Consider the following 25,261-nt stretch of genomic DNA (forward strand, 5'->3'; position numbering starts at 1 on the left):
CAGCTAAAAAAATAAATAAATAAATAAAAATAAAACACCTGCCATCTAGTTACTCTTAAATGAATTTCGTTATTTAATATTTAAAAGTTATAAATTAGACTTCAATGACTAGGCCTTCATCCTTCGAGAGTGAGTTTTATTGCTAATAAATCTTGACTCCCTACAGTATTCTTCATGAGATGGTTTTTTGGAGAAGTGTATGCGGGGTGCAGTTTTCCAGTGCCATGAAAATGCTGCAGAAGTAATACTCTAACCTTCACACTAAATCTACTTCAGATTTGAAGGGGAAAGAGTTATTATCGTGGTAGTAAAGAATCAGTGCAATAGTGAAAAGGTTTTTAAGTCTGATAAAAGCTTAAGTTCAAATGAAGCTTTTTGTAGCTGCTTTCTGTGAGAGATTTATAATGGGTATACGAACACTACTGAAAAAAGTACAATAATAGTTATCACACCCCACCAGGAACTGGACCTATTTGAGAAGGTGGTAGGAGTTGTTAGGAACTGGCTAGTCTTCATGCCTTGGGGCCCATTTTCAGACCTGAACATTTCCGTTTTGTTCCTGAGTCCACAAACGTAATGAAATTTACATGTCCTAATTTTGTAAATAAATGGTGTTTCCTTTATTAACAAAGGACCTCACTTACATAATGAATGTGCTTCTTAATATCCTCTGAAGCTACATCATCATTATAGAAAAATACATATAAAATAATGCAAAAGGTAGCAGTAACAAAGAACTGAAAAAAGAGAGGGGACAATAGCCAACCCATATAGCATGACCAGGTATTCGCTGGGCCCTGAAGCAGTTTTACACATTGTTTTCTATTTGTCACCTGCAATTATGCAGATTAAGTTGTATGGGCATTTGAGATCCAATTCAGTTAAAATAAAACTCTCAGAGCCCTTTACCTGATATGGCAAGGATGAATTAATGGTGGTGACAATGTGCTTCTGTTATTTTATTTGATTCTTCATAATGAATGCAGAGATATGATGAAGTGTATTTATTTTTTATGCAGAAAAGCCCAACACTAGTTAGACTGTTAAATGGTCTTTTAAATCATCTGCCAAAATGTCTTGATGTAACCGTCATTGGCTTTTGTTTCAATAGCTGTCAATGTATCTATTCTCCCTCTGTGAAGGGGTCCCCCAGGTAGCAATGGCACAGTCGTAATGTCTGTATGGCACAAATTCTCATGTGTTGTTTCCTGAACATGTCTATCGAGTCTATATATACTTTCAGAAAGTGGATGACAATCCATGGTGACTGGAATGGGGTCCCTCTCTCTTCGTAATTCGAGAAGGCATATGTGCAAAGCCACCTTTTCCCCCCAACCTATTTCTAGGTTAAAAGTTGAGACGAGGTTATATTAGGGTCTGCAGAATCATTGCTATAAAAAAATATATATATTCTGAGGAATAAAGTACTTTCCATTTAGGCCACTATCAACTGTCTAAATTAATACTGCACTTTCTTGAATATTTAGATAGCTATTTTAAACTAGGCACACAATGATACAATTTTCAGCAGTTCTTAAGTATGTTAGTGTCTGTACATGAATCTTATACTTGTGCTGGTATCAAAAAGTCTAAAAGTATGTTGTTGTTAGGCGCTGTACACCCCCGCATAGGGTGTGCCAGCTATTTTTGGGCATGCATTAACCAAGTGACCTGAGCTTCTATAACAACAACAACAATGTAATCTTTTCTGGATCCTTCTTATGCAGTTTTTCAAGCTAATGACTGAATTGCTCAATTCTGTTGGCTGATTTCTTAACTTCAGATGAGGTTTTAGATTGGGCTTGCCCTTTTGCCTTTTTGCTGCAACAGCATGTGAGGATCCATTTTAAGGGCCAGACTAATTCCTAGTCTAAGGAGCGACCAATGTTGTAGGTACAGTGCCATGCTAACTTCCAGTTCCCTAAACGTCCATCTTCTATAGGCTGAACTAAGGGAGGAGGTCTTTGTAGACCAAATCAGCTGCTAGCATTTTAAAACCTTCAGTATATTCATCGTGTGTTGGTTATTTCCTCTCTAAGACATCAAAAGCAGATACAAATTTGCAAGTAAAGCTAATTATTGATGCAAAGATGATTAGAATCAATGAAAATGGTCGCCCAGGTTTCCTTACCAAAAGTGATGCTATAAATGCTACTTTAGCCTTTCCACAAGGAAAGTAACCACATTTATTTCTATAACATTTTCATACAAAGGATGCAGCTAGAAAAAGAAGAATCACATAAGATAGATATACAATTAAGAGAAGCAGAGTCTTTAAAAAATTATATATATATATATATATATATATATATATATATATATATATATATACACTCAGCAAAAAAGAAACGTCCCTTTTTCAGGACTGTGTATTTCAACAATAATGTTTTAAAAATCCAAATAACTTTACAGATCTTCACTGTAAAGGGTTTAAACAATGTTTTCTATGCATGTTCAATTAACCATAATCAATTAATTAACATGCACCTGTGGAATGGTCGTTAAGACCTTAACAGCTTACAGAAAGTAGGCATTTAAGGTCACAGTTCTAAAAACGCAGGACACTAAAGAGACTTGTCTACCGACTGTGAAAGATGCCCAGGGTCCCTGCTCATCTGCGTGAACGTGCATTAGGCATGCTGCAGGGAGGCATGAGGACTGCTGATGTGGCTAGGGCAATAAATTGCCATGTCCGCACTGTGAGACGCCTAAGACAGCGCTACAGGGAGACAGGAAGGACAGCTGATCATCCTCGCAGTGGAAGACCACGCGTAACAACACCTGCACAGGATCGGTACATCCGAATATCACACCTGCGTGACAGGTACAGGATGGCCACAACAACTGCCCGAGTCACACCAGGAACACACAATCCCTCCATCAGTGCTCAGACTGTCCGCAACAGGCTGAGAGAGGGTGGACTGAAGGCTTGTAGGCCTGTTGTAAGGCAGGTCCTTACCAGACATCACCAGCAACAATGCCGCCTATGGGCACAAACCCACCTTCGCTGGACCAGACAGGAGTGGCAAAAAGTGCTCTTCACTGATGAGTCACGGTTTTGTCTCACCAGGGGTGATGGACGGATTCGTGTTTATTGTCGAAGGAATTGAGCACGTCTGGGACCTGTTGAATCGCAGGGTGAGGGCTAGGGCCATTCCCCCCAGAAATGTCCAGGAACTTGCAGGTGCCTTGGTGGAAGAGTGGGGTAACATCTCACAGCAAGAACTGAAATCTGGTCCAGTCCATGAGGAGGAGACACTGCAGTACTTCAAGCAGCTGGCGGCCACACGAGATACTGACTGGTACTTTTGATTTTGAGCCTCCCTTCATTCAGGGACACATTGTGAAACATTTTTAGTTTATGTCTTATGGTGTTGACTCTTTTAGTTTTCATACAAATATTTACACATTAAGTTTACTGAAAGTAAAACAGTTGAAAGTCAGAGGACGTTTATATTTATATATATATATATATATATATATATATATATATATATATATATATATATATATATACACACACACAGTGCATCTGGAAAGTATTCACAGAGCATTACTTTTTCCACATTTTGTTATGTTACAGCCTTATTCCAAAATGGATTAAATTCATTTTTTTCCTCAGAATTCTACACACAACACCCCATAATGACAACATGAAAAAAGTTTACGTGAGATTTTGCAAATTTTTGCTTCTCAGCTTTTTCTTTGATTACATTAGTTTGTGAATTCTAAGTTCAGCACAAAGAACTCTAGTCAGCTAATCCTTTGAACTAGCTTGCAGAGTGCCAGAGTACATGTACTTCATTCTAGCATGGTAATGCTTGCACAGTACACTTTTCATACTAAGCTCTTTCCTAGCTTGTAAAAGTAAAATTAAATCAGAATCTTGATATATCACATGGATTGAGCATTTGGCCTACACATTTCTATATGTTTGCGGTACGCAATGAGATGGAATACACTGTTGTGCATGTACCAACAAGATGTACAGACAGTACACCACAGAAGTTACCATTGCTGCAGAGACTATACCTAAATTAGATGCAAAAATGATGCCAGCTAGTATTATATTTAGATGATAAACAGGGCAGCAAAATACTATAATACTCTACTGTGGTGTTACTTAACACTTTGAGAGCCAGTCCATGATGATCGTCAGATCAGGGGGTGGTCCCTCTAGCATAATCGCCACCAACATTCATAGCAATGGAGGTGTCCCCCCTTGTAAAATTTTTGCCAGAGGTTATTTTCCCTTGGAGATTAGACCCCAACAGTCATTTTGGGTTGTTGGTTTTCCCCCTTGTAGAGCTGCTGCCAATAGTCATGGCAGGGAACATCCCCTGTGGAGAATTGCTGCAAACAGTCATTGCAGGGAACTCTGGAGAATAGCTGCCGAAAGTAATAGCAGTGCTATGTCGATTGCTTAAACTGCCTGTGGCAACCCATCGCGAGATACTTCACAAACCATATGTAACCATTTCTACTTGAGTACAACAGTGAGTAACAACTGTAAGTAACCCAAAAGGTGGCAAATCACAACCCATACTTGAGGAAACTATGCTATAATGTATCCATTTTTCTTCCCACCTAAGCATCAGTTTCTGTTGTTTTCTCATTTCTATAATTTTAGAAAAATCAAGTGTAATCAGCAACCTATAATCAGCATCACATTTGTTGTATGAAGCGTCATAGGAAATTTCGCCTGGACTCGAGGATGTCAATTCCAGTTCTGATGACATCACTTCCGGTTTCTGCACGGCTGACGTCACTTCTCCTGCCCGGCTTTAAAACCACCATGTTTGCCTATTGTTGGACTGAAGTCTGTTGACACATGTCATTTGGATCCAAGCTTTCATTTTGGCAGCCTGATTCATGTATATGTATGGCTGTCACCAAACCACTTTGTGTCTGTTGAATCAATTCACAACGATCAAGCCCTGCATTATGTTTATAGTTAGTTTTTTCTGGGGAAGGCCCTCTGAAGCCATGAATCAAATTCTGTGAAGCTGAAAATTCAGACTTTCTCAGTAGACCGTTTCTCAATGATTTCCTGGTTGTTTGTTGCTTTTAAATTACAAGGTCGAATGACACTTAGCTTTGCAAAATGTTCTGCTTAGTACTAAAAGACCTAATTTACAGAGTGGCAGCTTAGGAAATCACACATCTGTAGGATCAGCCTTCAAAGGATGGTATTTGCTTTACCTGCATGATATGCAACAGATCCTCTGCTCCATCCAGGATGCCGGTTTTTTGGATAGTCCTTAAAGCAAAACAGAGACAATAGAACAAAACTGTTAAGGCAACAATTAAAAAGTAAAGATACAAAATTCATGGTCTAAAATAAATTCAACAGCAATGAGGCTTAAATACACAGAAAATATAAAAGTAACAGTTACTAGCCACCTGACCTGCAGTAAAAGGCAACAGTGGCCTGGACTGGTGACAGGAAGTGGAGAAAGTTGGGATTCATTTATTCCACTTAAGTAAAGGTCTTACACGTCAGCATTTCCAGAGTGAAGTCTGCTTGTCTGAGGATGTCACTGTGCCATTAGAAGCCAAACATAGACAATTCTAGAGCTTTGGGGATGAGGCCAAGTAGACTCCATTAAGTGCCTTTTGCTTATATTAAACAGAGAAAGCAGATAGTTTTCTGCCAAATCAAACACGCCGGTGGCCACATCTGATACAAAGATGAGTCAATAGCAATTAGTGTTTTGAAAGGGGGAATGGGAGAGAGATGTGTTTTTATTGTAATACCATAAACTCACTCTTCACTTGCTTTCAGTGATAGCAATCATAGTCTTAAGAGGACAAATCTGTGCCATCACTTTAATTAAACTGCGGTCAGCTCAATACTTCATCATTCCATTCAAGAATAATAATGGAAAAACAGAGCCTTTTTTGCAACACTTACTGGTATGAAATGTGTGTTGGTGGATTTGGCTGATTTTATAAGCTTACAACATTACTGGATGGCAGGACTTTTGTTCTTTCACACTACTGTAGGTGTCCCAATCCACCCAATATGAAGTCACCTCATGTCTTAACTGGATGGAAAGTCATTTTCACTAAAGTAAGGAAAACACAGCCAAGGTGTACAAGCTGCTGCATGCAATTATAATGTTTGCTGTTCAAGGAACAGATAAATTAAATGATGGTGAAATCCAATGGAACAATACCACTTTACAAGTATAAGGATGCAAAAGCAAACATTCACTCAATATTGCTGAAGCTATATGCTCTAAAATACAGAAGAGGAAGCTGGGATAAGAAATTGTATAGGTGGGAGATTCCATTACCATACAGCTGCAGAGGTCAAATCATTCTGGCAGTTTTGCTCATTATGATCCAATGAATCCATGTTGCCACAATTTGGAGGCCTTCTCTATGTGGGCACTGGATATATGGTACCTAATATGGGTTTTAGAAGTGTCCTTTACAGTGAAAGTCACTGTGTAAAAGGCAGACTGAATGACCAATATGGTGTGGCGTTCCCAACAGGTTATGTCCTGTTTTCTGTGCGGAGTTTTCAAGTTGTTCCTGGGTGTTTCTTCTTACAGTACAAAGATTAGACAACTATAATTTTTCAACTGGAGTAAGTATGACAGAAATTTTTTTATGCCCTGAGAGAAACTGGTACCTTCTCCAGTTGTTTCCTAGAAGACTACAGCTCAGTGCAATTATAAGTAGGAGGAAAAAAATGTCTTGGAAAAAGCAAGATGAATATTGGACAACTCGGCCTGTAGAGTAACTAAGCAGTACAAAGAAGGCAGCCCAGTCAGTCACATTTTATTTTATATCATTCTGCTTTAGTCTGCACAGCTTATTTTGATTTCTTTGTTACTGATATCTTTCAAATTGCTTGGTTTAAGTACTACTGAAATTCATGTCATCTATTGCATCATAGGCTAAATTGAGATGAAACAGAGTATAGAACACAGGTGGTGGACTTCACCATACAATGTTGAAAGAAACATATGGAACGGAAAATTACAAATAAAAATGGGTTTGATACAAAAATCTGGCATTCTAGGGTGCCGGTGAAATTAATTACCATAATAGAGATGGGTGTGAATGTGTGGTACATAGTTATACGTACGTGGGCTGTGTATACTTCTGACTCTTGCACTTAAATTTTTTTTAGGGTTTTCTCTAAAATGCCATAAAAGTATTCACCCCTTCTTTGTTTGGTCTTCTAATGTTTACCAGACTTCAAACAAAATATAATTACAGTTCAAGGACAGTTGAGTGAAAAAAAATTCACTGTCTTTTTTTTTTTTTTAAATATTTATTGTAATTTATTGAGAAAAAATGATACCGTATGAAAAAGCATCTGCGACTTACATTTTACTTGTTGAATCACCTTTAGTTAAAATGACTGCAATCAAACATTTTCTATGATTCAATATTATTAAAACAGTTCTGATGAAAACAGGCCATTCAATCCAACCTAATACTATTCGCCAATTTTTTTCTAAAATGACAACTCAGATTTTGTCCCAAAAGTTCCACTTTCTTCCAAACTACTGGGTAATGTATTCCATGTGTCTATGATTTTCTGTGTGAAGAAAAACCTTCTAGACCTTCTATGAAATTTACCCTTCAATCTGTGTCCCCATGATTCTTGTTGAAGAACTTAATTTACAGTAACAACTAGGAACTACCATACAAATTAATTTTATAATTTTAAAAACTTCAACAATGTTACTTCTAAATCTCCATTTGCTTAAACTAAAAGGGTTGACATTTTCTTCACAATTCATACCTTGCACTTCTGGAATAAGCCTAATTGCTCTTCTCTGGGCTTTCTTACCACTAATATGTCTTTAATATTAGAACATTAGAAAAATTTTGATGCAAAGAGCCAATTCAGTCCAACAAGTGAGGGTTGAGCTTTTAAGGTCCCTAATGTCCTACTGTCTATAGCACTACTTAAAAACTTACTCTATGTGTCTTTGGTTCTCTGTATGAAGAAAATATCCTAACAGTTATGCAAAATTTATATTTAGTAAGTTTCCAACTGTGTCCTTATGTACTTGTTGAACAATTTTTAAAGTCTCAATCCACTGTACTAACTCACAAATGTAAACACTTCAATCATGTTCTATCTTAATCTCCTTTTGTTTAAAACGAAAAGATTCAGCGGTTTTAATATTTCCTTATAATTCATCCCCTACAGACCTGAAATCAGGCACTTCTATGTCATTTTTGTAGCCCAGTGGCTAAAACTTCACACAGAACTCCAGGTGAGGCCTCGCTAGTGCATTATAAAGCTTAATTATAACCTGTTTTGACTTGTATTCTACACATTGTGCTATATACCCAAACATTAAGTTAGCCCATTTAATGACTTCTGAACACTGTATGAAAATGACTCCTAAATACTTATAATACGCAGTACTTTCAATTTTCAGATCTCCCATTGTGTATTCAAATCTAACATTTTTATTTCCGGTATGTAATACTTCACATTTACTTACATTAAATTTAATGTGCCACAAATCTGCCCAAGTCTGTATGCTGTCCAGGTCCCACTGTAACAATAATGGATTCTACATTATCTGCCAATCCACTTAGCTTCACATCATCTACAAACTTAACCAGCTTGTTATTTACATCCCTATCCATATCATTTATATATATGAAAAACAGCAGCAAACCTAGTACTGACCCTTGAGGGATACCATTCTTAAAATCACCCGATTCTGATAGGCTTCCTCTCACCATTATTCTGAGCTTCTTGTGTTTTAACCAATTCTGCATCCATCTACACAAAAACACCCTGGACTTGCTCTTCTGTAGTTTGATGCCCAACTTCACATGTGGTACCTTAACAAATGCTTTTCAATCTTCCTGATGTGAACGTGACTTGTACCACTGTTTTGCTGTATAATCTAACTATACTTCAGCTTCATCTTATAGAAGGATGGCAAGACATTTTCTTTAAAGAAATTTCTGATACAGAAAATTCCTTTAATTATGGCAAGTTACCACACTACTTGGTAGCTTATTCCATGTGTCTACAGTTCTCTGTGTAAAGAAAAATCTCCTACCTAATGTGTGTGTGAAATTTACCCTTCACAAGTTTCCAACTATGTCCCTGTGTTCTTGATGAACTCATTTTAAGATCATTCCGTTCATAGCTTCAACACTTCAGTTGTGTCTCCTCTTAATCTTCTTTTGCTTAAACTGAAAATTGGCCTAGTCGCGCTTCTCTGGACTTTTTCCAGTGCTGTTATGTCTTTTAAGTTAAGACACCAAAACTCCACACAGTACTTCAGATGAAGCCTCACCAGTGTGTTATAAGGCTTGAGCAGAACATCCTTGGACTAACATTCTGTTAGCCTTCTCAATGGCTTCTGAACACTAACTGGAAGTTAATTTAATAAATGACTTAACAGGACATCAGGCGGCGCAGTGGCAGCACTGATGCCTCACAGTAAGGATACCAGGGATTGTGTCCTGGATTTTTCCCTGCGTGCAGTTTGCATGTTCACCCCATGTTTGTGTGGTTTACCTCTGGGTACTCTGGTTTCCTTACACAGTTCAAAGGCATGCAGGTTAGGTGGACTGGTGATAATATATTGGCCTGGGCGTGTGTGTATGTGGGTGTTTGCCCTGTGATGGACTGGTTCCCTTTCCAAGGTTTGTTCCTTCCTTATACTTACTGGGATAGGCTCCAGCACCCCAATTACCTTGTTCAGGGCTGAGCAGGTTAGTAAATGACTAACTGACTTAACAGGACAGGTAAATCTAAAATGAACATATAGTTTTCTCTTAATGGACTGCCCTCCAAATTTCACACAGCAGGTACACCTCAGTTTCTGTTGTACTATAATCTTTCAATCTATATTTGCAAAAGTGTTCTGTCATGCATCTTACTTTGAAAGATACTATATAAATTAAAAATGATTCAAGGATTTAACCTTTAAATGACGGAATAATACAAAGGAACGTCCAGTCGGTTAATCTTTATACAATCTCCCTTCTGAAAAGATTGATCTCGATTGATTTAACAATACCTCTCTTCAGTTACTTTGTAAAATACCACTCAACATAAATGTCATTATATATAAGATTGACTGATTGGTTGATTTTAACAGAAACCTAGGACACCTAAATCATTACTAAAAATATAGTGTCACAGCTTTATTTGTACATCAAGTCCTCTGGTTTTACATAAGGATTTAGGTTCATAAGTTGTAAGAATGTAGTGGATTTCACAGTAACCTGTTTAGTGTTAAGTTCACCCCTGGAAAAAACTTGTCAAAAATGTAGAATTTCTTTTCAACAAGAAAAAATGCTATTACATGTAAGAGAGACATGTAAATACCAAAAAGTCAACATAAATACAGTAGGAAAGATATATTCAGTGTCCACAGCTGTACTTATGCAGATTTAGTACAGTAGCTTAGTGTTGCATGAGAGGGTAGAATGACAGTGACAGATAATCAATGCACCACTTGTGTTACCGTAACTTCCACATTTACATTGACACGAACAATAGTTTCTGCATTGTGAGCAGTTAGGGGGCTAACGTCTTTCTACTTTGTCACAATTATTTTGCCACCCACTTACTTGCGCCACGGTGAATATTCTGGTTATATCACGGCAGTTTGGTTGCGCAGTTTCACTATCCATGTCGGCGGCTAAAGACCAATTCACATTGTCAACACTATCACTTGATTCAACTAATGGCCCACTTTCGCTTTGTTCTTAAACTGGCTTTACAGTTTCTCATTTACACACCATGTGTTTTGGTTGAATGCTCTGTCTGACTTGTGAAAATTGATGAGTTACCTTAAAGTGGCGACACATATAGAAATATGTATTATTTTTTGCAGCATAATGTTATTTTATCCAGTAGATGGCAGAAGAATACTGTCCTGAGAGTTATTTGGGTTTAACACTATAAAGCTGATAATTACATACTACCTGGAGTCTGACTTGGGCTTAACCGCTATTACATAGAAATCTGAGCCTGAGCCATGCTCAGAGTTAATGCCAAAGGAGGTTAATAAAAGCAATAACACTAACATTTTGATTAGCAAAAAAAAATTTCATCAAAAACAGGATTAGCTACATTGAATGGAAATCTTCTGTACTAGGGTGTTGTACCGTGTTAGCCATTACTAATGTAGATAGAAGCCAAGCAAAATGACACCTTTTATTGGCTAACTAAAAAGATTACAATATGCAAGCTTTCGAGGCAACTCAGGCCCTTTCTTCAGGGGAGGTGAAAATCTTCATAAAACTTCTGCTGCAAGTGATGCACTAAAGTAGTATGTGGACTAAAAGATTATGTGGATGGATTAGGGATATTTTGTAACACAGACTAAGAACCTTGCATTCATGTTTTATAATATTTTAACAATATGTCAATTTTTTTTTCTGCTACTGAAAATAATATGAAAAAGAACATTTATAATGTAATCTGGAAGAATACTGTCCAGCAAGAATCTGAGGTAATAACTTTATGGTTTACAACATTTGCTTTCAGTCACCTTCATTCAGGCATATCTCTCTCATGAAAATTACTAAAAGATTAAAGTAGAAAGCAAAACTATTGTTATTAAAACACTATTCATCATTTAAAATAAATTCCATTCAAAACAGGAGTTTGCAGATTGCTCAGTATGTCTTGGCTTTTAATTAACAATTCAAAAAAGTAAATACTAAAGGTTGTCATGTAGCTTAATTATTCTCAAAAATACATTGCTATTTGTACTTTATATGAGTGATTTGTGGTGAAGAATTAAGTTAACAGTTTAATTTCAAATGTTGAATGCTGCAAAATGACGTGCTGAATGCAGAGGGCTACACTCTATGGCCTATCTCACCATTTTGATATTTTCTGCTTTACTTAAAGTTCTCAGTAGTCCAATAAACACATACTTCACACTCCCAGTAGACTGGAATTTATTGAACCATCTTTAAGTGGTGTTAAGATAAAGAATTTGTCTACATTAAAGCATGTTAAACTTAATACACTATCTTCTGTGCGCCACTGTTAAATATTTATTATAGGTTCAATGCATGCCAGAACGATGAACACATGATTGATTAGACACTAATCAGTTGTAAATGACCACTGAATGTGAATTTATCATAAAAAACTGCTGTGGAAATGTATATACCCTCACTATACTGAATCACCCCCTGCAGCACTACAAACATCGTCTCATCCTTTTGCATCACCCTTTATTATACATATCTTTGCTATCAATCACCTCAGTTAGAATCTTTCACAAGTTGGTGTTGTGAGCAAAATAAATTATGTTCTGGCACCACTGGTCTCATGATAGCTCTATGAGATGCATCAATTACTTTGTTTATAGGCATACAGATCATATCACAATAAACAGTATGCTAAATAGAGGGTGGTATATAACTCAGCACACAATTTGTGCCATTTTTATATATATATATATACATATATATATATATATATATATATATATATAAGCTTTATCCTGCTTTTCTGTTTGTGCATATGGTGAATTACAGTGATTCCAAGGACATCAGAACAGTTCATACATCATGAAGATCTTTGAGAAGCTGGTCTTGAATCAGCTCTGACAATTGGTTTTGGAACATCTTCAGCCTCTGCAACTTGTTTATCAGACACAGATAGGTGTGGAGGATGCTCTGATGTGCATGCTCAATAGAACCTACTCCTGCTTGGACAAAGTTGGGACTGTAATCACAGTAACGTTCTTTGATTTTTCCAGTATCTTTAACACCATTCTGCCTCATCGACTGAGGAAAATGCTCAAGGCTATGCATCTTGATGCCCCCACAATTTCCTGGACCACAGACCACCTGACCAGCAGACAGTAGTTTGTGAGGGTCAAGGACATTGCAGGAAATGGTGATATGTAATACTGGAGCAGCTCGGGTGACTATCCTGTCCTGTCTCCTTTTCTGTTTACCATGTACAGAACAGACTTTCAGTACAATACCAGTGCTTGCCATCTACAGAAATTCTCAGATGACACATCCTTCAAAGGCTGTATTAATAATGAGAACAAGTTGAAGGTCAGGAGGCTTGTTGAGGACATTGTTTTGTGATGCAGTGAAAAACACCTGCTTCTTAACACCAGCAAGACAAAAGAGTTGGTGGTGGACTTCTGCCAAGTCAAAGGGCTTCTGAGACCAGTCACCATTCACAGGTAGGATGTGGAAGGGGTGCAGAGCTACAAATACCTGGTGGTTCACATAAACAACAAACTGGACTGGTCTGACAACACAGTGGAGTTGCCAAAGGCAGCCCAGTGCAGACTGTACTTCCTGAGGAGACTCAGGTCTTTTAATGTTTTCAGTGCTGGAGATGTTTAACCAGGCTGCTGTAGCCAGTGTATTGTTGTATTTTGTCGTCTCCTGAGGAAGCAAGTGGAGTTCAAAAGATGCACAATGCCTGAACAAACTTTTCAAGAAAGCTTGCCCCATCACATGGCTAAATCTGCCTACACAAAGCTCTTGTTGAAAAGAAGATGGTGGCAAAACTGAATGTCATCATGAAAAATCCCTTTCATCCCCTCCAGAACGGGCTCTCTTGGAGCATTTTCAGCCACATGCTCATTCCTTCACAGTGTACTAAGAAGCACCTCTGGAGGTCTTTCCTGCGTGCTGCTTTCAGGTAATTCAATGCTTTCTTCTGACATTCCAGACTAAATGCTTACGCGCACAATGTTAACTTTGCTATTCATGCACAATATACTTATTTATTTTATTAAATTTATCTATTGACTGATTGTATTTTTTATTCTGTCAGTCTGTATCTTTGATATTTATGTGTATGCTGCTGTATAAATCTCAATTTCCCCTTGGGATTAAAAATGTTTATCTAATCTAATTCAAAAATCAACCCTGCATAAGGTACAAATCAGTGTTCAGCTATCAGAAGTACCTACCAGAACTAACAAACTATGAAGTACCAGAAATAACAAACTATGCAGAATGCTCTACAGACTCACTCCAGTTACTCATAGTTACAGATGTTAAGTGTGAAATGTATAATCTTATAACATTTCAACACATAAACACATATTTCAAGATTAATCAAATAATAAAACAGAATGTAATCTTAATAGGTTAAATATAAATACAGTCATGATAAGGTCTGAGATTGGCTAAATGACAATGGAGGGGAAGAAAACAAAAAATTCCAATTGACAGTATTATTGGAGAAGATAAACCCCTGAAAGGTGCATGATAGTTTGCAAAAGGCAAAATCATATTTTTGTTACTCTAAATTAACAGGATGTCGTTACACTTCCAGGCATGCTGCAACTTTATCAACACATACTGAAGTAAACTAATATAAAACAAACTCCTAAAAAACAAAGAGATAAATACAATGGCTCTAATGCCTACATTCACACAAACCCTGCAACCCCAACATGACCTAGTCTACACTATGAACCAGCCTACTTTTGAGAATACTCAAGGTTAAAAAAAAATCTGTCTATAATGAGGTGTAGTGGCTTGCCTTAGGACTCTTTATCTTTTGAAACTACACCTATGCTCTGTAGAATTTGGACAATTAAAAAAAAAAAAAAGAAAAAGCTTTAAACACACACTTTTCTACAGATCGCCATTGGATTTGTATAAGAGACATTATAGAACACTAAATTTATCTGTATTGTTCCAAAAGTCAATACTAAGCCCTTACTTATTATGCCCAAGACAATGCTCCTTGCTTTCATTCCATTTAATGCTGATTGGCTGGAAACGTCCAAAAATAAAACAGCTGAAAAACGATTCATCACCGTGGAAGTACCATTTATGGTCATCCCTATTATTTGCACACTGGAGAAATCGTTGAATGAAGCCCACCTGGCCAGAAAGAAATGTTCCTTTTAGAAACAGTAGGAGGAATGGTACAAAGTGTTCTTTCTGAGCTGTGACAGGGCAGTGCCAACATGCTGAGTTTGGGTCCAGACCTCAGAATTGAAAGCCATCTCCAATGAGAGCTTCAATTTGTGCTTATTAGAACTGAAGCATTTCCAAGAAAGTCATCTGACTTGTTTTGGGGGTTGGTGATCCAAGTCTGCAGTGTTAGGACTGTGAAACAAAGGGCAGTGAACCAAGCCTGCATTTAATTGGGCAAGCATCGATGATGGTGGACCTTTGAAAACCAATGCTTCTGAAAGAAATATAAAGCAAGTTCACAAACCAAAGGCTGCACCTACAGGATATTAACAGCAAGGCTGGGACACTATGGGGTCGTTACCACCATGGCCTATACTTCCACAAAAGCAGGAACTACAAAAACTGTTTTCAGTTAGGGTTAAGAGTTAGGAAACTTAGGAGCATTATTAACTAACACAGTAAAAAAAAAACATGAAGATATTAACAACTTTAGAAAATGTTGTCATACACCTTCTGTAAATAAATGTAATTGGGAATTTTTAAATTGACACAATGTAAAGTCAAGCAAAATGACACCTTTTATTGGTTGACTAAAAAGATTACAATAAACAAGCTTTCGAGACAACTCAGCCCCCTTCTTCAGGCAAGATGTAATCAAGATATATTGACACAAAAAAGATAGAAAATGAGAACTATCAGTTTGCTTAACTGAAGAAAAAAATTAAAAAGGTGTTGCTTAGAATGAAAACTTTCAGTCAATGAGGTTATGCAGGACAATGATGGAACCTCTGCATTACAAGTCAGTATTACAGTTCTTGAGGCCCTTGCTTGACAAAGACACCCTGTAATAATAATAAAAAAATAAGGCTATGTCCTCAACACTACATTTTCAGTTGAATGAAAACTATCTCCGTCCATTGCAGTGTTTTCACATTTTCCTACATAGAATGTAATACAGTATTCTAATATTAGGAGGGCAAGTGGAAAACTCATCAATAAAGCAACTGTATATTTAGAGATTTACCAATATCCTATGAATTATGAAACACCCTTGAAGTATTTCAAACTTTGATGAATGATACATTTTATAATTTGTCTGGTATTTTTGGTGTGGTGTACACTGATTGAATGCTTATTTTCTCCACGAATGAGGAGGAACATATGCTACAAATTAAGTTGCTTGCTCATGTTCAACGAACATCGTTTATATATAAACCTTCAGAAACCTTTGACTTTTATGTCCTTCTTTCAAGGTTATTTGTTTTCCTTGGAAAAGTTTCTTACGGATACAAGTTAAGCGAAAACGGTTAAAATAATACATCCAGTAACTTAATCACCAAATTTTACTATATTCAGTAAATAACTGAGCAAATTCAGCCTCCATTTTGAAGCCTGTCCCCAAGGCTAGATAAATGGGGAGGGCTGGTGTCAGAAAAGGCACCTGGCTATAAAAAATAAAAAAAAAAATCACACCAAAACCCATAAAACATTGACCCCATATCGAAGTGGGAAATAATGAAGAGGACGAAGAAGTAAATAATTTAGAACTTTCAGATTGCTTAACTTTAATAAAGACTTTTATTTCTCTTTTCACTTTAAACATAAGCTGATAACGCTAAAGAGCTATGTCATACAAACATGTACATCTAATCAATCTGAGCACCCATATACAGGTCACATTTTGAGTCCCATGCATCTCAACTGCAGTTGAATTTAATGTAACTTCATGCTGTTTACTAGGAAGAAATATACAGTCAGTCTTGGGTATGGCAAAAATTAGAGATGGGAAGGATAAAAGCAATGAAGCAAACTTGTACTCGAGTCAATGTTATGCTCTAGTGAACTGCTTTGGGGCAGAAGGGTGTGTATGCATTGAAACTGGCATATTAGCAATGTAGTGGCCCACCTGGTCTAAAAAAAAAGAAAAAAAAAAAGAGTTGATTAGACAGCACTTTGGATACGGAGTCTGTTTTGATAAACAATAATGTAAATTCAAAATAAAGTGATTAACCATATAACTAAAAGACTTAATTTTTTAGACTTTAATTATTGCCTGTGAGTATTAAGGTATGCCATTACACTTCTGATAAAATATAAAATAAGTGTATGAAAATCCAGAGAATTGTGAAGAGTGAATAGCTTTGTGAGGCTTAGTTAAACAAAAGGGAAACTTTTTTAATTAAAAACAATTTTAGAATGTATTAATAAAACAAAGATAATTAGCTGAAGGAAAAAAAACACAAGGTAGTCTATCCCTGAAATGCTTTCAGTCTCTTAATGCCATTCACAACCCACACAGCACATTTTGTACCTTCGTCTACAAGACACAGATGCAGAGATGCCAGGAATCTGGCTACGGACTTGGTATGTCTGGCTGCACCCTGTGATGAACCTCCTCTCTGTTCAATTATGAGTGGGCATTTAGAAAGTTCTCTTTGAGGAATGAAAGGCAAAGAAAAGTGCATCTGCCAAAGCTGAGGCCACAAAAAAAAAAACACACTGAATTTTGCCTTGGCTAGCTATCTCACAGGGAGGAGGCTGCTTTGGCATTTGGATTTGTGTTGTAAGCCATTTTTTTCCCCAAACACAAGATGAAGAGATGAACATTTCTTTAATGCTTTGCCACACAGTTCTAATCCTGTATGGGCTTAACCTGTTGTTTTGTCCAAAATGAATTATTGTATAGCATAGGAAGCACCAATTTTGAGGGGGAAAACATACTTTCATTGAATGTGTTTACATGTTCATAAAAAAAAAAAGAAAAAAAAAATGTAATAAGGCAGAAAACTGGTTTCTTGACACTAGAATTACCAGAGTCTACGAAAAAACACATAGATCTGCCTCACCTTAAAACGCTTCTCACCCATCTGTCAACGTCTTTTGTCCTTTAAATGTACTGATAAGCAGCAAACAGTCTGCTATCACATCCCCCACCAGCGCACAGTTTTTTTCAGCTCAAGTCTGTTTACCTGCGTGTCAGTTGCTTAGAGTTGTATAGTGCAAGAAGTCAAGCAAAATGACACTTTTTAAAAATACTATATCTTATCTTATCCCTATTCCTGCTGGGATAACAACACCACAGGTATTTTTAAGTCAGTAAAATACGTATTGGGTTAGGTTACCTGTTACTTTAAACAGTAATCAAACTACATAACTCACATTACTTTTAACCCTTTTCCCGCAACACTGCTCCCGAGATTGTATTGCTGAGCTTACCACTGTACATTCAGCTCATCAACATAACTTTTACGATTTTTGAAATATCGAGACATATTATTTCAACCAAGAGAATAATTCATTCAATTTCCTAGGCATTTGCCTCAACAGATTTATCTCTGTAAACACTTCTACCAGTGGCTGCTGAAAGCGAGTGTGAAGCTAATACATATGCAGGCAACAGACATGCACAAAATCCTTAACTAACCTGGTTAAGGGTTTACATGGCTACAAAGAAATCCAAGTGTGTCAACCAGGTTTCTCTAACAAGTTTAAGGATTTACATGGCATTTTAAAAACAGGTTTCTGTGAATAACCTGGCTATAAAAGTGCATGTAAGCACCCTCATTGTTACTGCATAAACAGATTACAATGTACTAACAATTATGCAAACTGAGGGTACTACCACTGCATAATAAGCTTTTAAGTTAAGACAAGGGACAGGTTTGCTTTTCTACTATTTAATGTTGAGCTCCAAGCATACATTTTAACAGCCACACTTTGAGCACATAATGCAGTATTTCATGCTTTATCCAGTAGTACTAGGGTGTTGTACTGTGTTAGCCATTATGGATGAGGTGAGAAGATCAGCCAAATAACACCTTTTATTGGCTAACTAGATACAATAAGCTTGCATATTGTGACCTTTCTAGTTAGCCAATTAAAGGTGTCATTTTACTTAACGTCTCACCATATGCTTTACCGAGAAACTGTTGCCTACATTAGGAATCTTGCCCACAGTGTACATTTTAAGAAAATTAAATATTAGATGAGCTACCGCCGTGCATTTATCGAGTGAGGAGTTGTGTCAACTTTGAGCTGCATTCATCTTACGGCAGACTGACTTTAGTGCTGAAAACTGATTCTGGTAAAGTTTCAGCACTACAAAGATTTGGTTGACTTTGGCCAAGATTTAATCTGAAAGTGCCAATCTAATGCTGCTATTTTTTTTCAAGTGCAGAAGAAGCTCAAGTTCAAGTAAGCCTATTTAAAAAGGTGGGAATTAAGTTATATTACCGCAGAGCAGGCTGGCATCACAGTTAAAAGACTCCAAACTAAAGTACAGAAATTACTCAAAGAAATCTTAAAACATTTTGAGCTGTACACAATGCGGCCTCCTGATGGTAAAGGTGTTGGATCATAAAATGCAAATTCTCAATCAGACCGCTATCACTGATATACTACATGGCCCAGTATGACCTGATTTTCCAGCAGGAGCTTTCACTGTACAAAAATGGTAACAACTGTTCTTATAATTTAAAAGTTGGCACAGAATAAGGGAAAAAAAAAAAAAAAAGTGTCAGCCATCTAAAATCTGTACACGTATATATGAAAAATGTAATTCTCAGACAATATTGGAAATGTAGCACTTGGCATAAATGTAGTCAGATGTCAGGAGTCAAAATAAAAAAAAAAAGTGGCTGCAGGTTATTTCTTAGAACAGATGGTGAGTGTCACGAGCTGCAATGCATTGTGGAGCATGATATGCAAAAGAGCACCCTGTGGACAGAAGCCTGAGCAGGATAACTCTTCAGCGCTAAGCGTGTATTGACTATCAGTGCATCACAAATGTAAGTTTAAAGGACTACACCACCCAAAACCTATACCTTTATATATGTTATCTACAACATGTAGCTTGTAGTTACGGCCAAAAAAAATTTGAATCTAATGTTTCCATATAGAACGGAGATAAAAGTTTCTGATTGAACAGATGTTTATGGCCACCAACATTGGACAACAGCAAACAATATCAAAATGTCTAGAAAATTTAAATGTTACAAATGTCCCATAGTTCACATACAAAGTCCTCCAGTCGTATGCTCACAACTTCCCATACATATGTATTTTTTACTGCAGAGCAGGCTCAGACACAAACAAGTACTGTATTTGAATTGTTGACCCACTTCATGTCATTACATTTATATTCATAGCCACAACTGGAGTACATCAAGATTATTTAGCAGAAGTCTATGAAACTAAATGGGTGAATTGACCAACTGCTTGTTGAAGCATCTAGGACACGGGTGTCGAACTCTAGGCCTGGAGGGCAGCAGTGGCTGCAGGTTTTCATTCTAACCATCTTCTTAATTAGTGACCAGTTTTTGATGCCAATTAACTTATTTTACTTTAGTTTTAATTAACTTGTCTCAGGCACCTTAGTTGTTTCTTGTTTCCTTAATTAGCAGCCAAACAATAATGAGACATGAAACAAACTGCCACATGACCAGCTCATCTTTGTCCATCACACAATATCTGAAAATAAAAGAAGATGCTGGTCTCGGTAAATCTGATCACTCAGGTCACCAAAGCGTTTTGACGGCATTATTAGAAAAGAAAGAAAATTCAACAGCTTTGGAAATGTCTGCTGTGGCAGAATGAGAGCAGCAACAAGCTATGGAATTAAATAAGAGGCTTAATTAACAACAAGAATCGGTTTCTCATTAATAGATTGGTTGGAGTACGAAATCCCAGTTAGCGGGTTATCCGTTGGCTCGTTTCACATCTCATTTCTGTTTGACTGCCATTTAGCGGAGAAATACATTCAGAGGACTGAATCCTTAAAAACAGGGCTATTAAAATGAAGAGAAAAGTTAATTAGCAATGAAAACTGGTCATAGCCACTGGCCTGGAGTTCGACATCCCTGATGTGATGAGCACGTCTGAGACATATTCTGTTCCTTATAATGTTTTCAATTGCATTTTTTTAACTTTTAATCTTTATAACTCTCAGTAAACTTTGCACTGCTGATATCACATGAAAAGCAATGATAGCCAATGAGTAAGCTGTTATTAGGACAGACACATAACCAATGAATGAGAGGTGGATGGGCAGGCCTTCAATTCAGATTCTTAGGTGCATCTAAACATGTTCCGACTTAGTTCACAACAGTGTTTCCTATAAGTGATTTATTTAACAGTATATAAAAACAACACACTACATGAGGTAAGTAACAATAAAATATCACTTTAGGGTGAAATATTCCATTAAGGAATATATCATGCCAAACCAGTGCCTACGGGTGTTAGGATAGAATGAACCACTGAAGGATAATTTCCATGGATTAAAGGGTATCCCTGGACTCTGTATGATGCACCAGAGGAGGTAGTTTAAGAGGCTAGACAAACCCAGAAATTATTAACATTACAGCACGAGGCAAATGCAAAACTACCATGAGTGCAGGTGTCAGGCAGAATTATCTGGACGTCTGTAAAACTAACCTAAGAGCTACTAAGTGACCTAAACCAGTTTACTTGACCCAGTGAGGGGCTGCTTACTACATTTTGTTTTGCTGGATGCATTTGTTTTCCTTTTCTGTTGTTAACCCTCTCTTTCTTTTACTGCACAAAAGTTAATGCTGATAACTTAGTGTTTGTCTAATAACTTATTCCAATTTCTGGATTGAGAATAATGTTACACTTACGAAATTTACCAGCTAATGGTAAGATGTTGGCATTCTGCCTGCTCATCATCAGGTAAGGATGTAATGTGAATAATATGTCATTAAGCAAGTATTAATGTTTCAAGGTTTTGTGAATGTTAAAAACCTTACTCACCCTTCTGGCCAGGCCCAGAGCAATGTAGCACTTTTCTCCAGCATCAGCTATTTCAACCTCAAAATAGTGGCTCCTTGTGCTTAGTGGGAGGCGAGCCTGAGCTAGACCAACATCCATGATGCTCTTCCCTTTACCAGTGTATTCAAGTAGCTAGAAGTCAAGTAAAGGGGAAGAAATTTAGCGAAAAGATGAATTACACAATGATCTCAGGCAAAGAATACAATAAACAACATGAACAAAAATCTAATACATAAAAAAATTACAATAACACAACCTGTTTAAAAAGTATATATTACCTATAAAAAGTAATTGTCCACCTTGGACTTTTGTGCATTTAATAAAAATATATATATATATATATATATATATATATATATATATATATATATATATATATATATAATACAATTTCTTGGTTTTGTGCGCTCAGTGTCCAGACTATTGAAGAAACAACAAACACAGAGCATTCAGCCACTGGGGAATGAGAAAAATATGTTTTGATTCACTTGGACACCTAAGACTGCATGTGTAAGGCACAATTATTTGTAATGAAAAGAGAACTTTAATTTTTAATCACGCTTACCTAATCATAAGCTCATGCTCTTTGCATACATTATTCTGCGCTACTGTAGTTTGATTCTAGTGCAGATTATGTTTGCACTTGAGTAATCAAAAGTTATAAAGTAAGCACCATAAGATACCGCCTCAGCCCTTCAAAGCCTCCAGTAAGCCAAAATACAGTACAGTGAACAACCCCAACTCCTCATTTCTGTACCATTTCCTATTTATCATACAGTAACTCAAATTCACTCAAAACAGCTCGCAGTAAAGGGAAATGGACTCATCCACTCAGGTCACATCAGACATGATGGAAAGTGTAAAAATCGTACATTGAAGCTTTGATAAATGGCAGACCTTTTAGATGCCGCCATATATTTTTTTAAGCCAATCTTATCGCTGACATGCCGTGACTTTCTGGTGGTCTTCCAGGACTATATCGCATATATATATATATATATATATATATATATATATATATATATATATATATATATATATATAGTATATATATATATATATATATATATATATATATATATACAGTGCATCGGAAAGTATTCACTTTTTCCACATTTTGTTTTGTCACAGCCTTATTCCAAAATGGATTAAATTCATGTTTTTCCTCAGAATTCTACACACACCTCATAATGAAAATGTGAAAAAAGTTTCCTTGAAGTTTTTGCAAATTTATCAAAAATAAAAAAAAACTGAGAAATCACATGTACATAAGTATTCACAGCCTTTGCTCAATACTTTGTCGATGCACCTTTGGGAGCAATTACAGCCTCAAGTCTTTTTGAATATGATGCCACAAGCTTGGCACACCTATCCTTGGCCAGTTTCGCCCATTCCTCTTTGCAGCACCTCTCAAGCTCCATCAGGTTGGATGGGAAGCGTCGGTGCACAGCCATTTTAAGATCTCTCCAGAGATGTTCAATCGGATTCAAGTCTGGGCACTGGTTGGGCCACTCAAGGACATTCAAAGAATTGTCCTGAAGCCACTCCTTTGATATCTTGGCTGTGTGCTTAGGGTCGTTGTCCTGCTGAAAGATGAACCGTCGTCCCAGTCTGAGGTCAAGAGCGCTCTGGAGCAGGTTTTCATCCAGGATGTCTCTGTACATTGCTGCAGTCATCTTTCCCTTTATCCTGACTAGTCTCCCAGTTCCTGCCGCTGAAAAACATCCCCACAGCATGATGCTGCCACCACCATGCTTCACTGTAGGGATGGTATTGGCCTGGTGATGAGTGGTGCCTGGTTTCCTCCAAACGTGACGCCTGGCATTCACACTAAAGAGTTCAATGCTTGTCTCATCAGACCAGAGAATTTTGTTTCTCATGGTCTGAAAGTCCTTCAGGTGCCTTTTTGCAAACTCCAGGTGGGCTGCCATGTGCCTTTTACTAAGGAGTGGCTTCCTTCTGGCCACTCTACCATACAGGCCTGATTGGTGGATTGCTGCAGAGATGGTTGTCCTTCTGGAAGGTTCTCCTCTCTCCACAGACGACCTCTGGAGCTCTGACAGAGTGACCATCGAGTTCTTGGTCACCTCCCTGACTAAGGCCCTTCTCCCCCGATCGTTTAGTTTAGATGGTCGGCCAGCTCTAGGAAGAGTCCTGGTGGTTTCAAACTTCTTCCACTTATGGGTGATGGAGACCACTGTGCTCATTGGGACCTTCAAAGCAGCAGAAATGTTTCTGCAACCTCCCCCAGATTTGTGCCTCGAGACAGTCCTGTCTCGGAGGTCTGCAGACAATTCCTTTGACTTTTTGCTTGGTTTGTGCTCTGACATGAACTGTCAACTGTGAGATCTTATATAGACAGGTGTGTGCCTTTCCAAATCATGTCACATCAACTGAATTTACCACAGGTGGACTCCAATTAAACTGCAGAAACATCTCAAGGATGATCAGGGGAAACAGGATGCACCTGAGCTCAATTTTGAGCTTCATGGCAAAGGCTGTGAATACTCATGTACATGTGATTTGTCAATTTTTTTTTTTTAACAATTTGCAAAAACCTCAAGTAAACTTTTTTCACATTGTCATTATGGGGTGTTGTGTGTAGAATTCTGATGAAAAAAAATGAATTTAATCCATTTTGGAATAAGGCTGTAACATAACAAAATGTGGAAAAAGTGATGCGCTGTGAATACTTTCCGGATGCACTGTATATAAGTTTCTTTTTGTCACATGCCTGAAATGGGACTTCCACATCTTTTTGGAACTTCCAATACATATGAATGGGCATTATAGTTTGAATGAATAAATAACTACAAATTTTGATTGTTGCATTAGGGATCATGCACTGCACAGGCACACTATTTTGACATAGGTGCAGAATACAACTCTGATGCTGTTAGATCTCCACCAGCAATGCATGTTATTTCAAAACATTGCATTATAGTTTGTTTTACTTCAGGATTCATTTAAGTATTCTTTGTCTTTATTAAGAGAAGATTTCAAAGGCAACATGAAGTGTGGCAGGGCAGAAATCAGCTTCAGAAACCAGCAAGACAACATGCTGCGGGAACGAAGACTGGACAGGTTGCTGGGTCATCTCAGGACACATTTACTCATGTCTGGGGAATTTAGTGTCACCTATCAACCAAATATGTACATCTTTGGCATGTGGCAGGAAACCCATGATGACTGAAAGAACATGAAACACCCCATTACGAAAATTAATGAAGGATATGGAATAAAAATTAGCAGCTGTAGGCAACAGCAGTAACAACCACAACAGTATGATCTTCTGATTTTACTCACTTTTGGCATCAGCTGAATAAATAATGCAATATAAATACAAATTTTAAAATGCTGGCATTTCCTTGTTTCAACAGTCAACACATATGATCATTTCAGAATTACCCATTCAGAATAAGTAATACAGTATATGCCAGTTAACTGAGCACACATATCTTTAGGATGGACACTATTGATCCTAACTGGTAATCCTCTAATGACTCGACCAAACAAAGAAGAAGTGGGATAAATAGTTAAACTCAGGAATTTAAGGCAGGAACTTTCCACTAAATAAGAAAGGTAAAAAACCAAACAT

General features: G+C 37.2%; 1 protein-coding gene across 3 annotated transcripts in view; it reads right to left on the reverse strand.

Annotated features, from left to right (window-relative positions):
* The window catches only part of spryd3 (SPRY domain containing 3), a 154,932-nt gene that overhangs the window by 35,768 nt on the left and 93,903 nt on the right, over positions 1-25,261 (reverse strand). For all 3 annotated transcript variants that reach the window (XM_039746762.1, XM_039746761.1, XM_039746763.1), the window contains exons 7-8: positions 21,646-21,795; positions 5,203-5,260 (exon numbers count right to left, since the gene is read on the reverse strand). In XM_039746762.1, coding sequence (XP_039602696.1) covers positions 5,203-5,260; positions 21,646-21,795 — 208 coding nt within the window. The remainder of the gene's footprint in view (positions 1-5,202; positions 5,261-21,645; positions 21,796-25,261) is intronic.

The sequence above is a fragment of the Polypterus senegalus genome, chromosome 3 (assembly GCF_016835505.1).
Source record: "Polypterus senegalus isolate Bchr_013 chromosome 3, ASM1683550v1, whole genome shotgun sequence".
NCBI lineage: Eukaryota > Metazoa > Chordata > Cladistia > Polypteriformes > Polypteridae > Polypterus > Polypterus senegalus.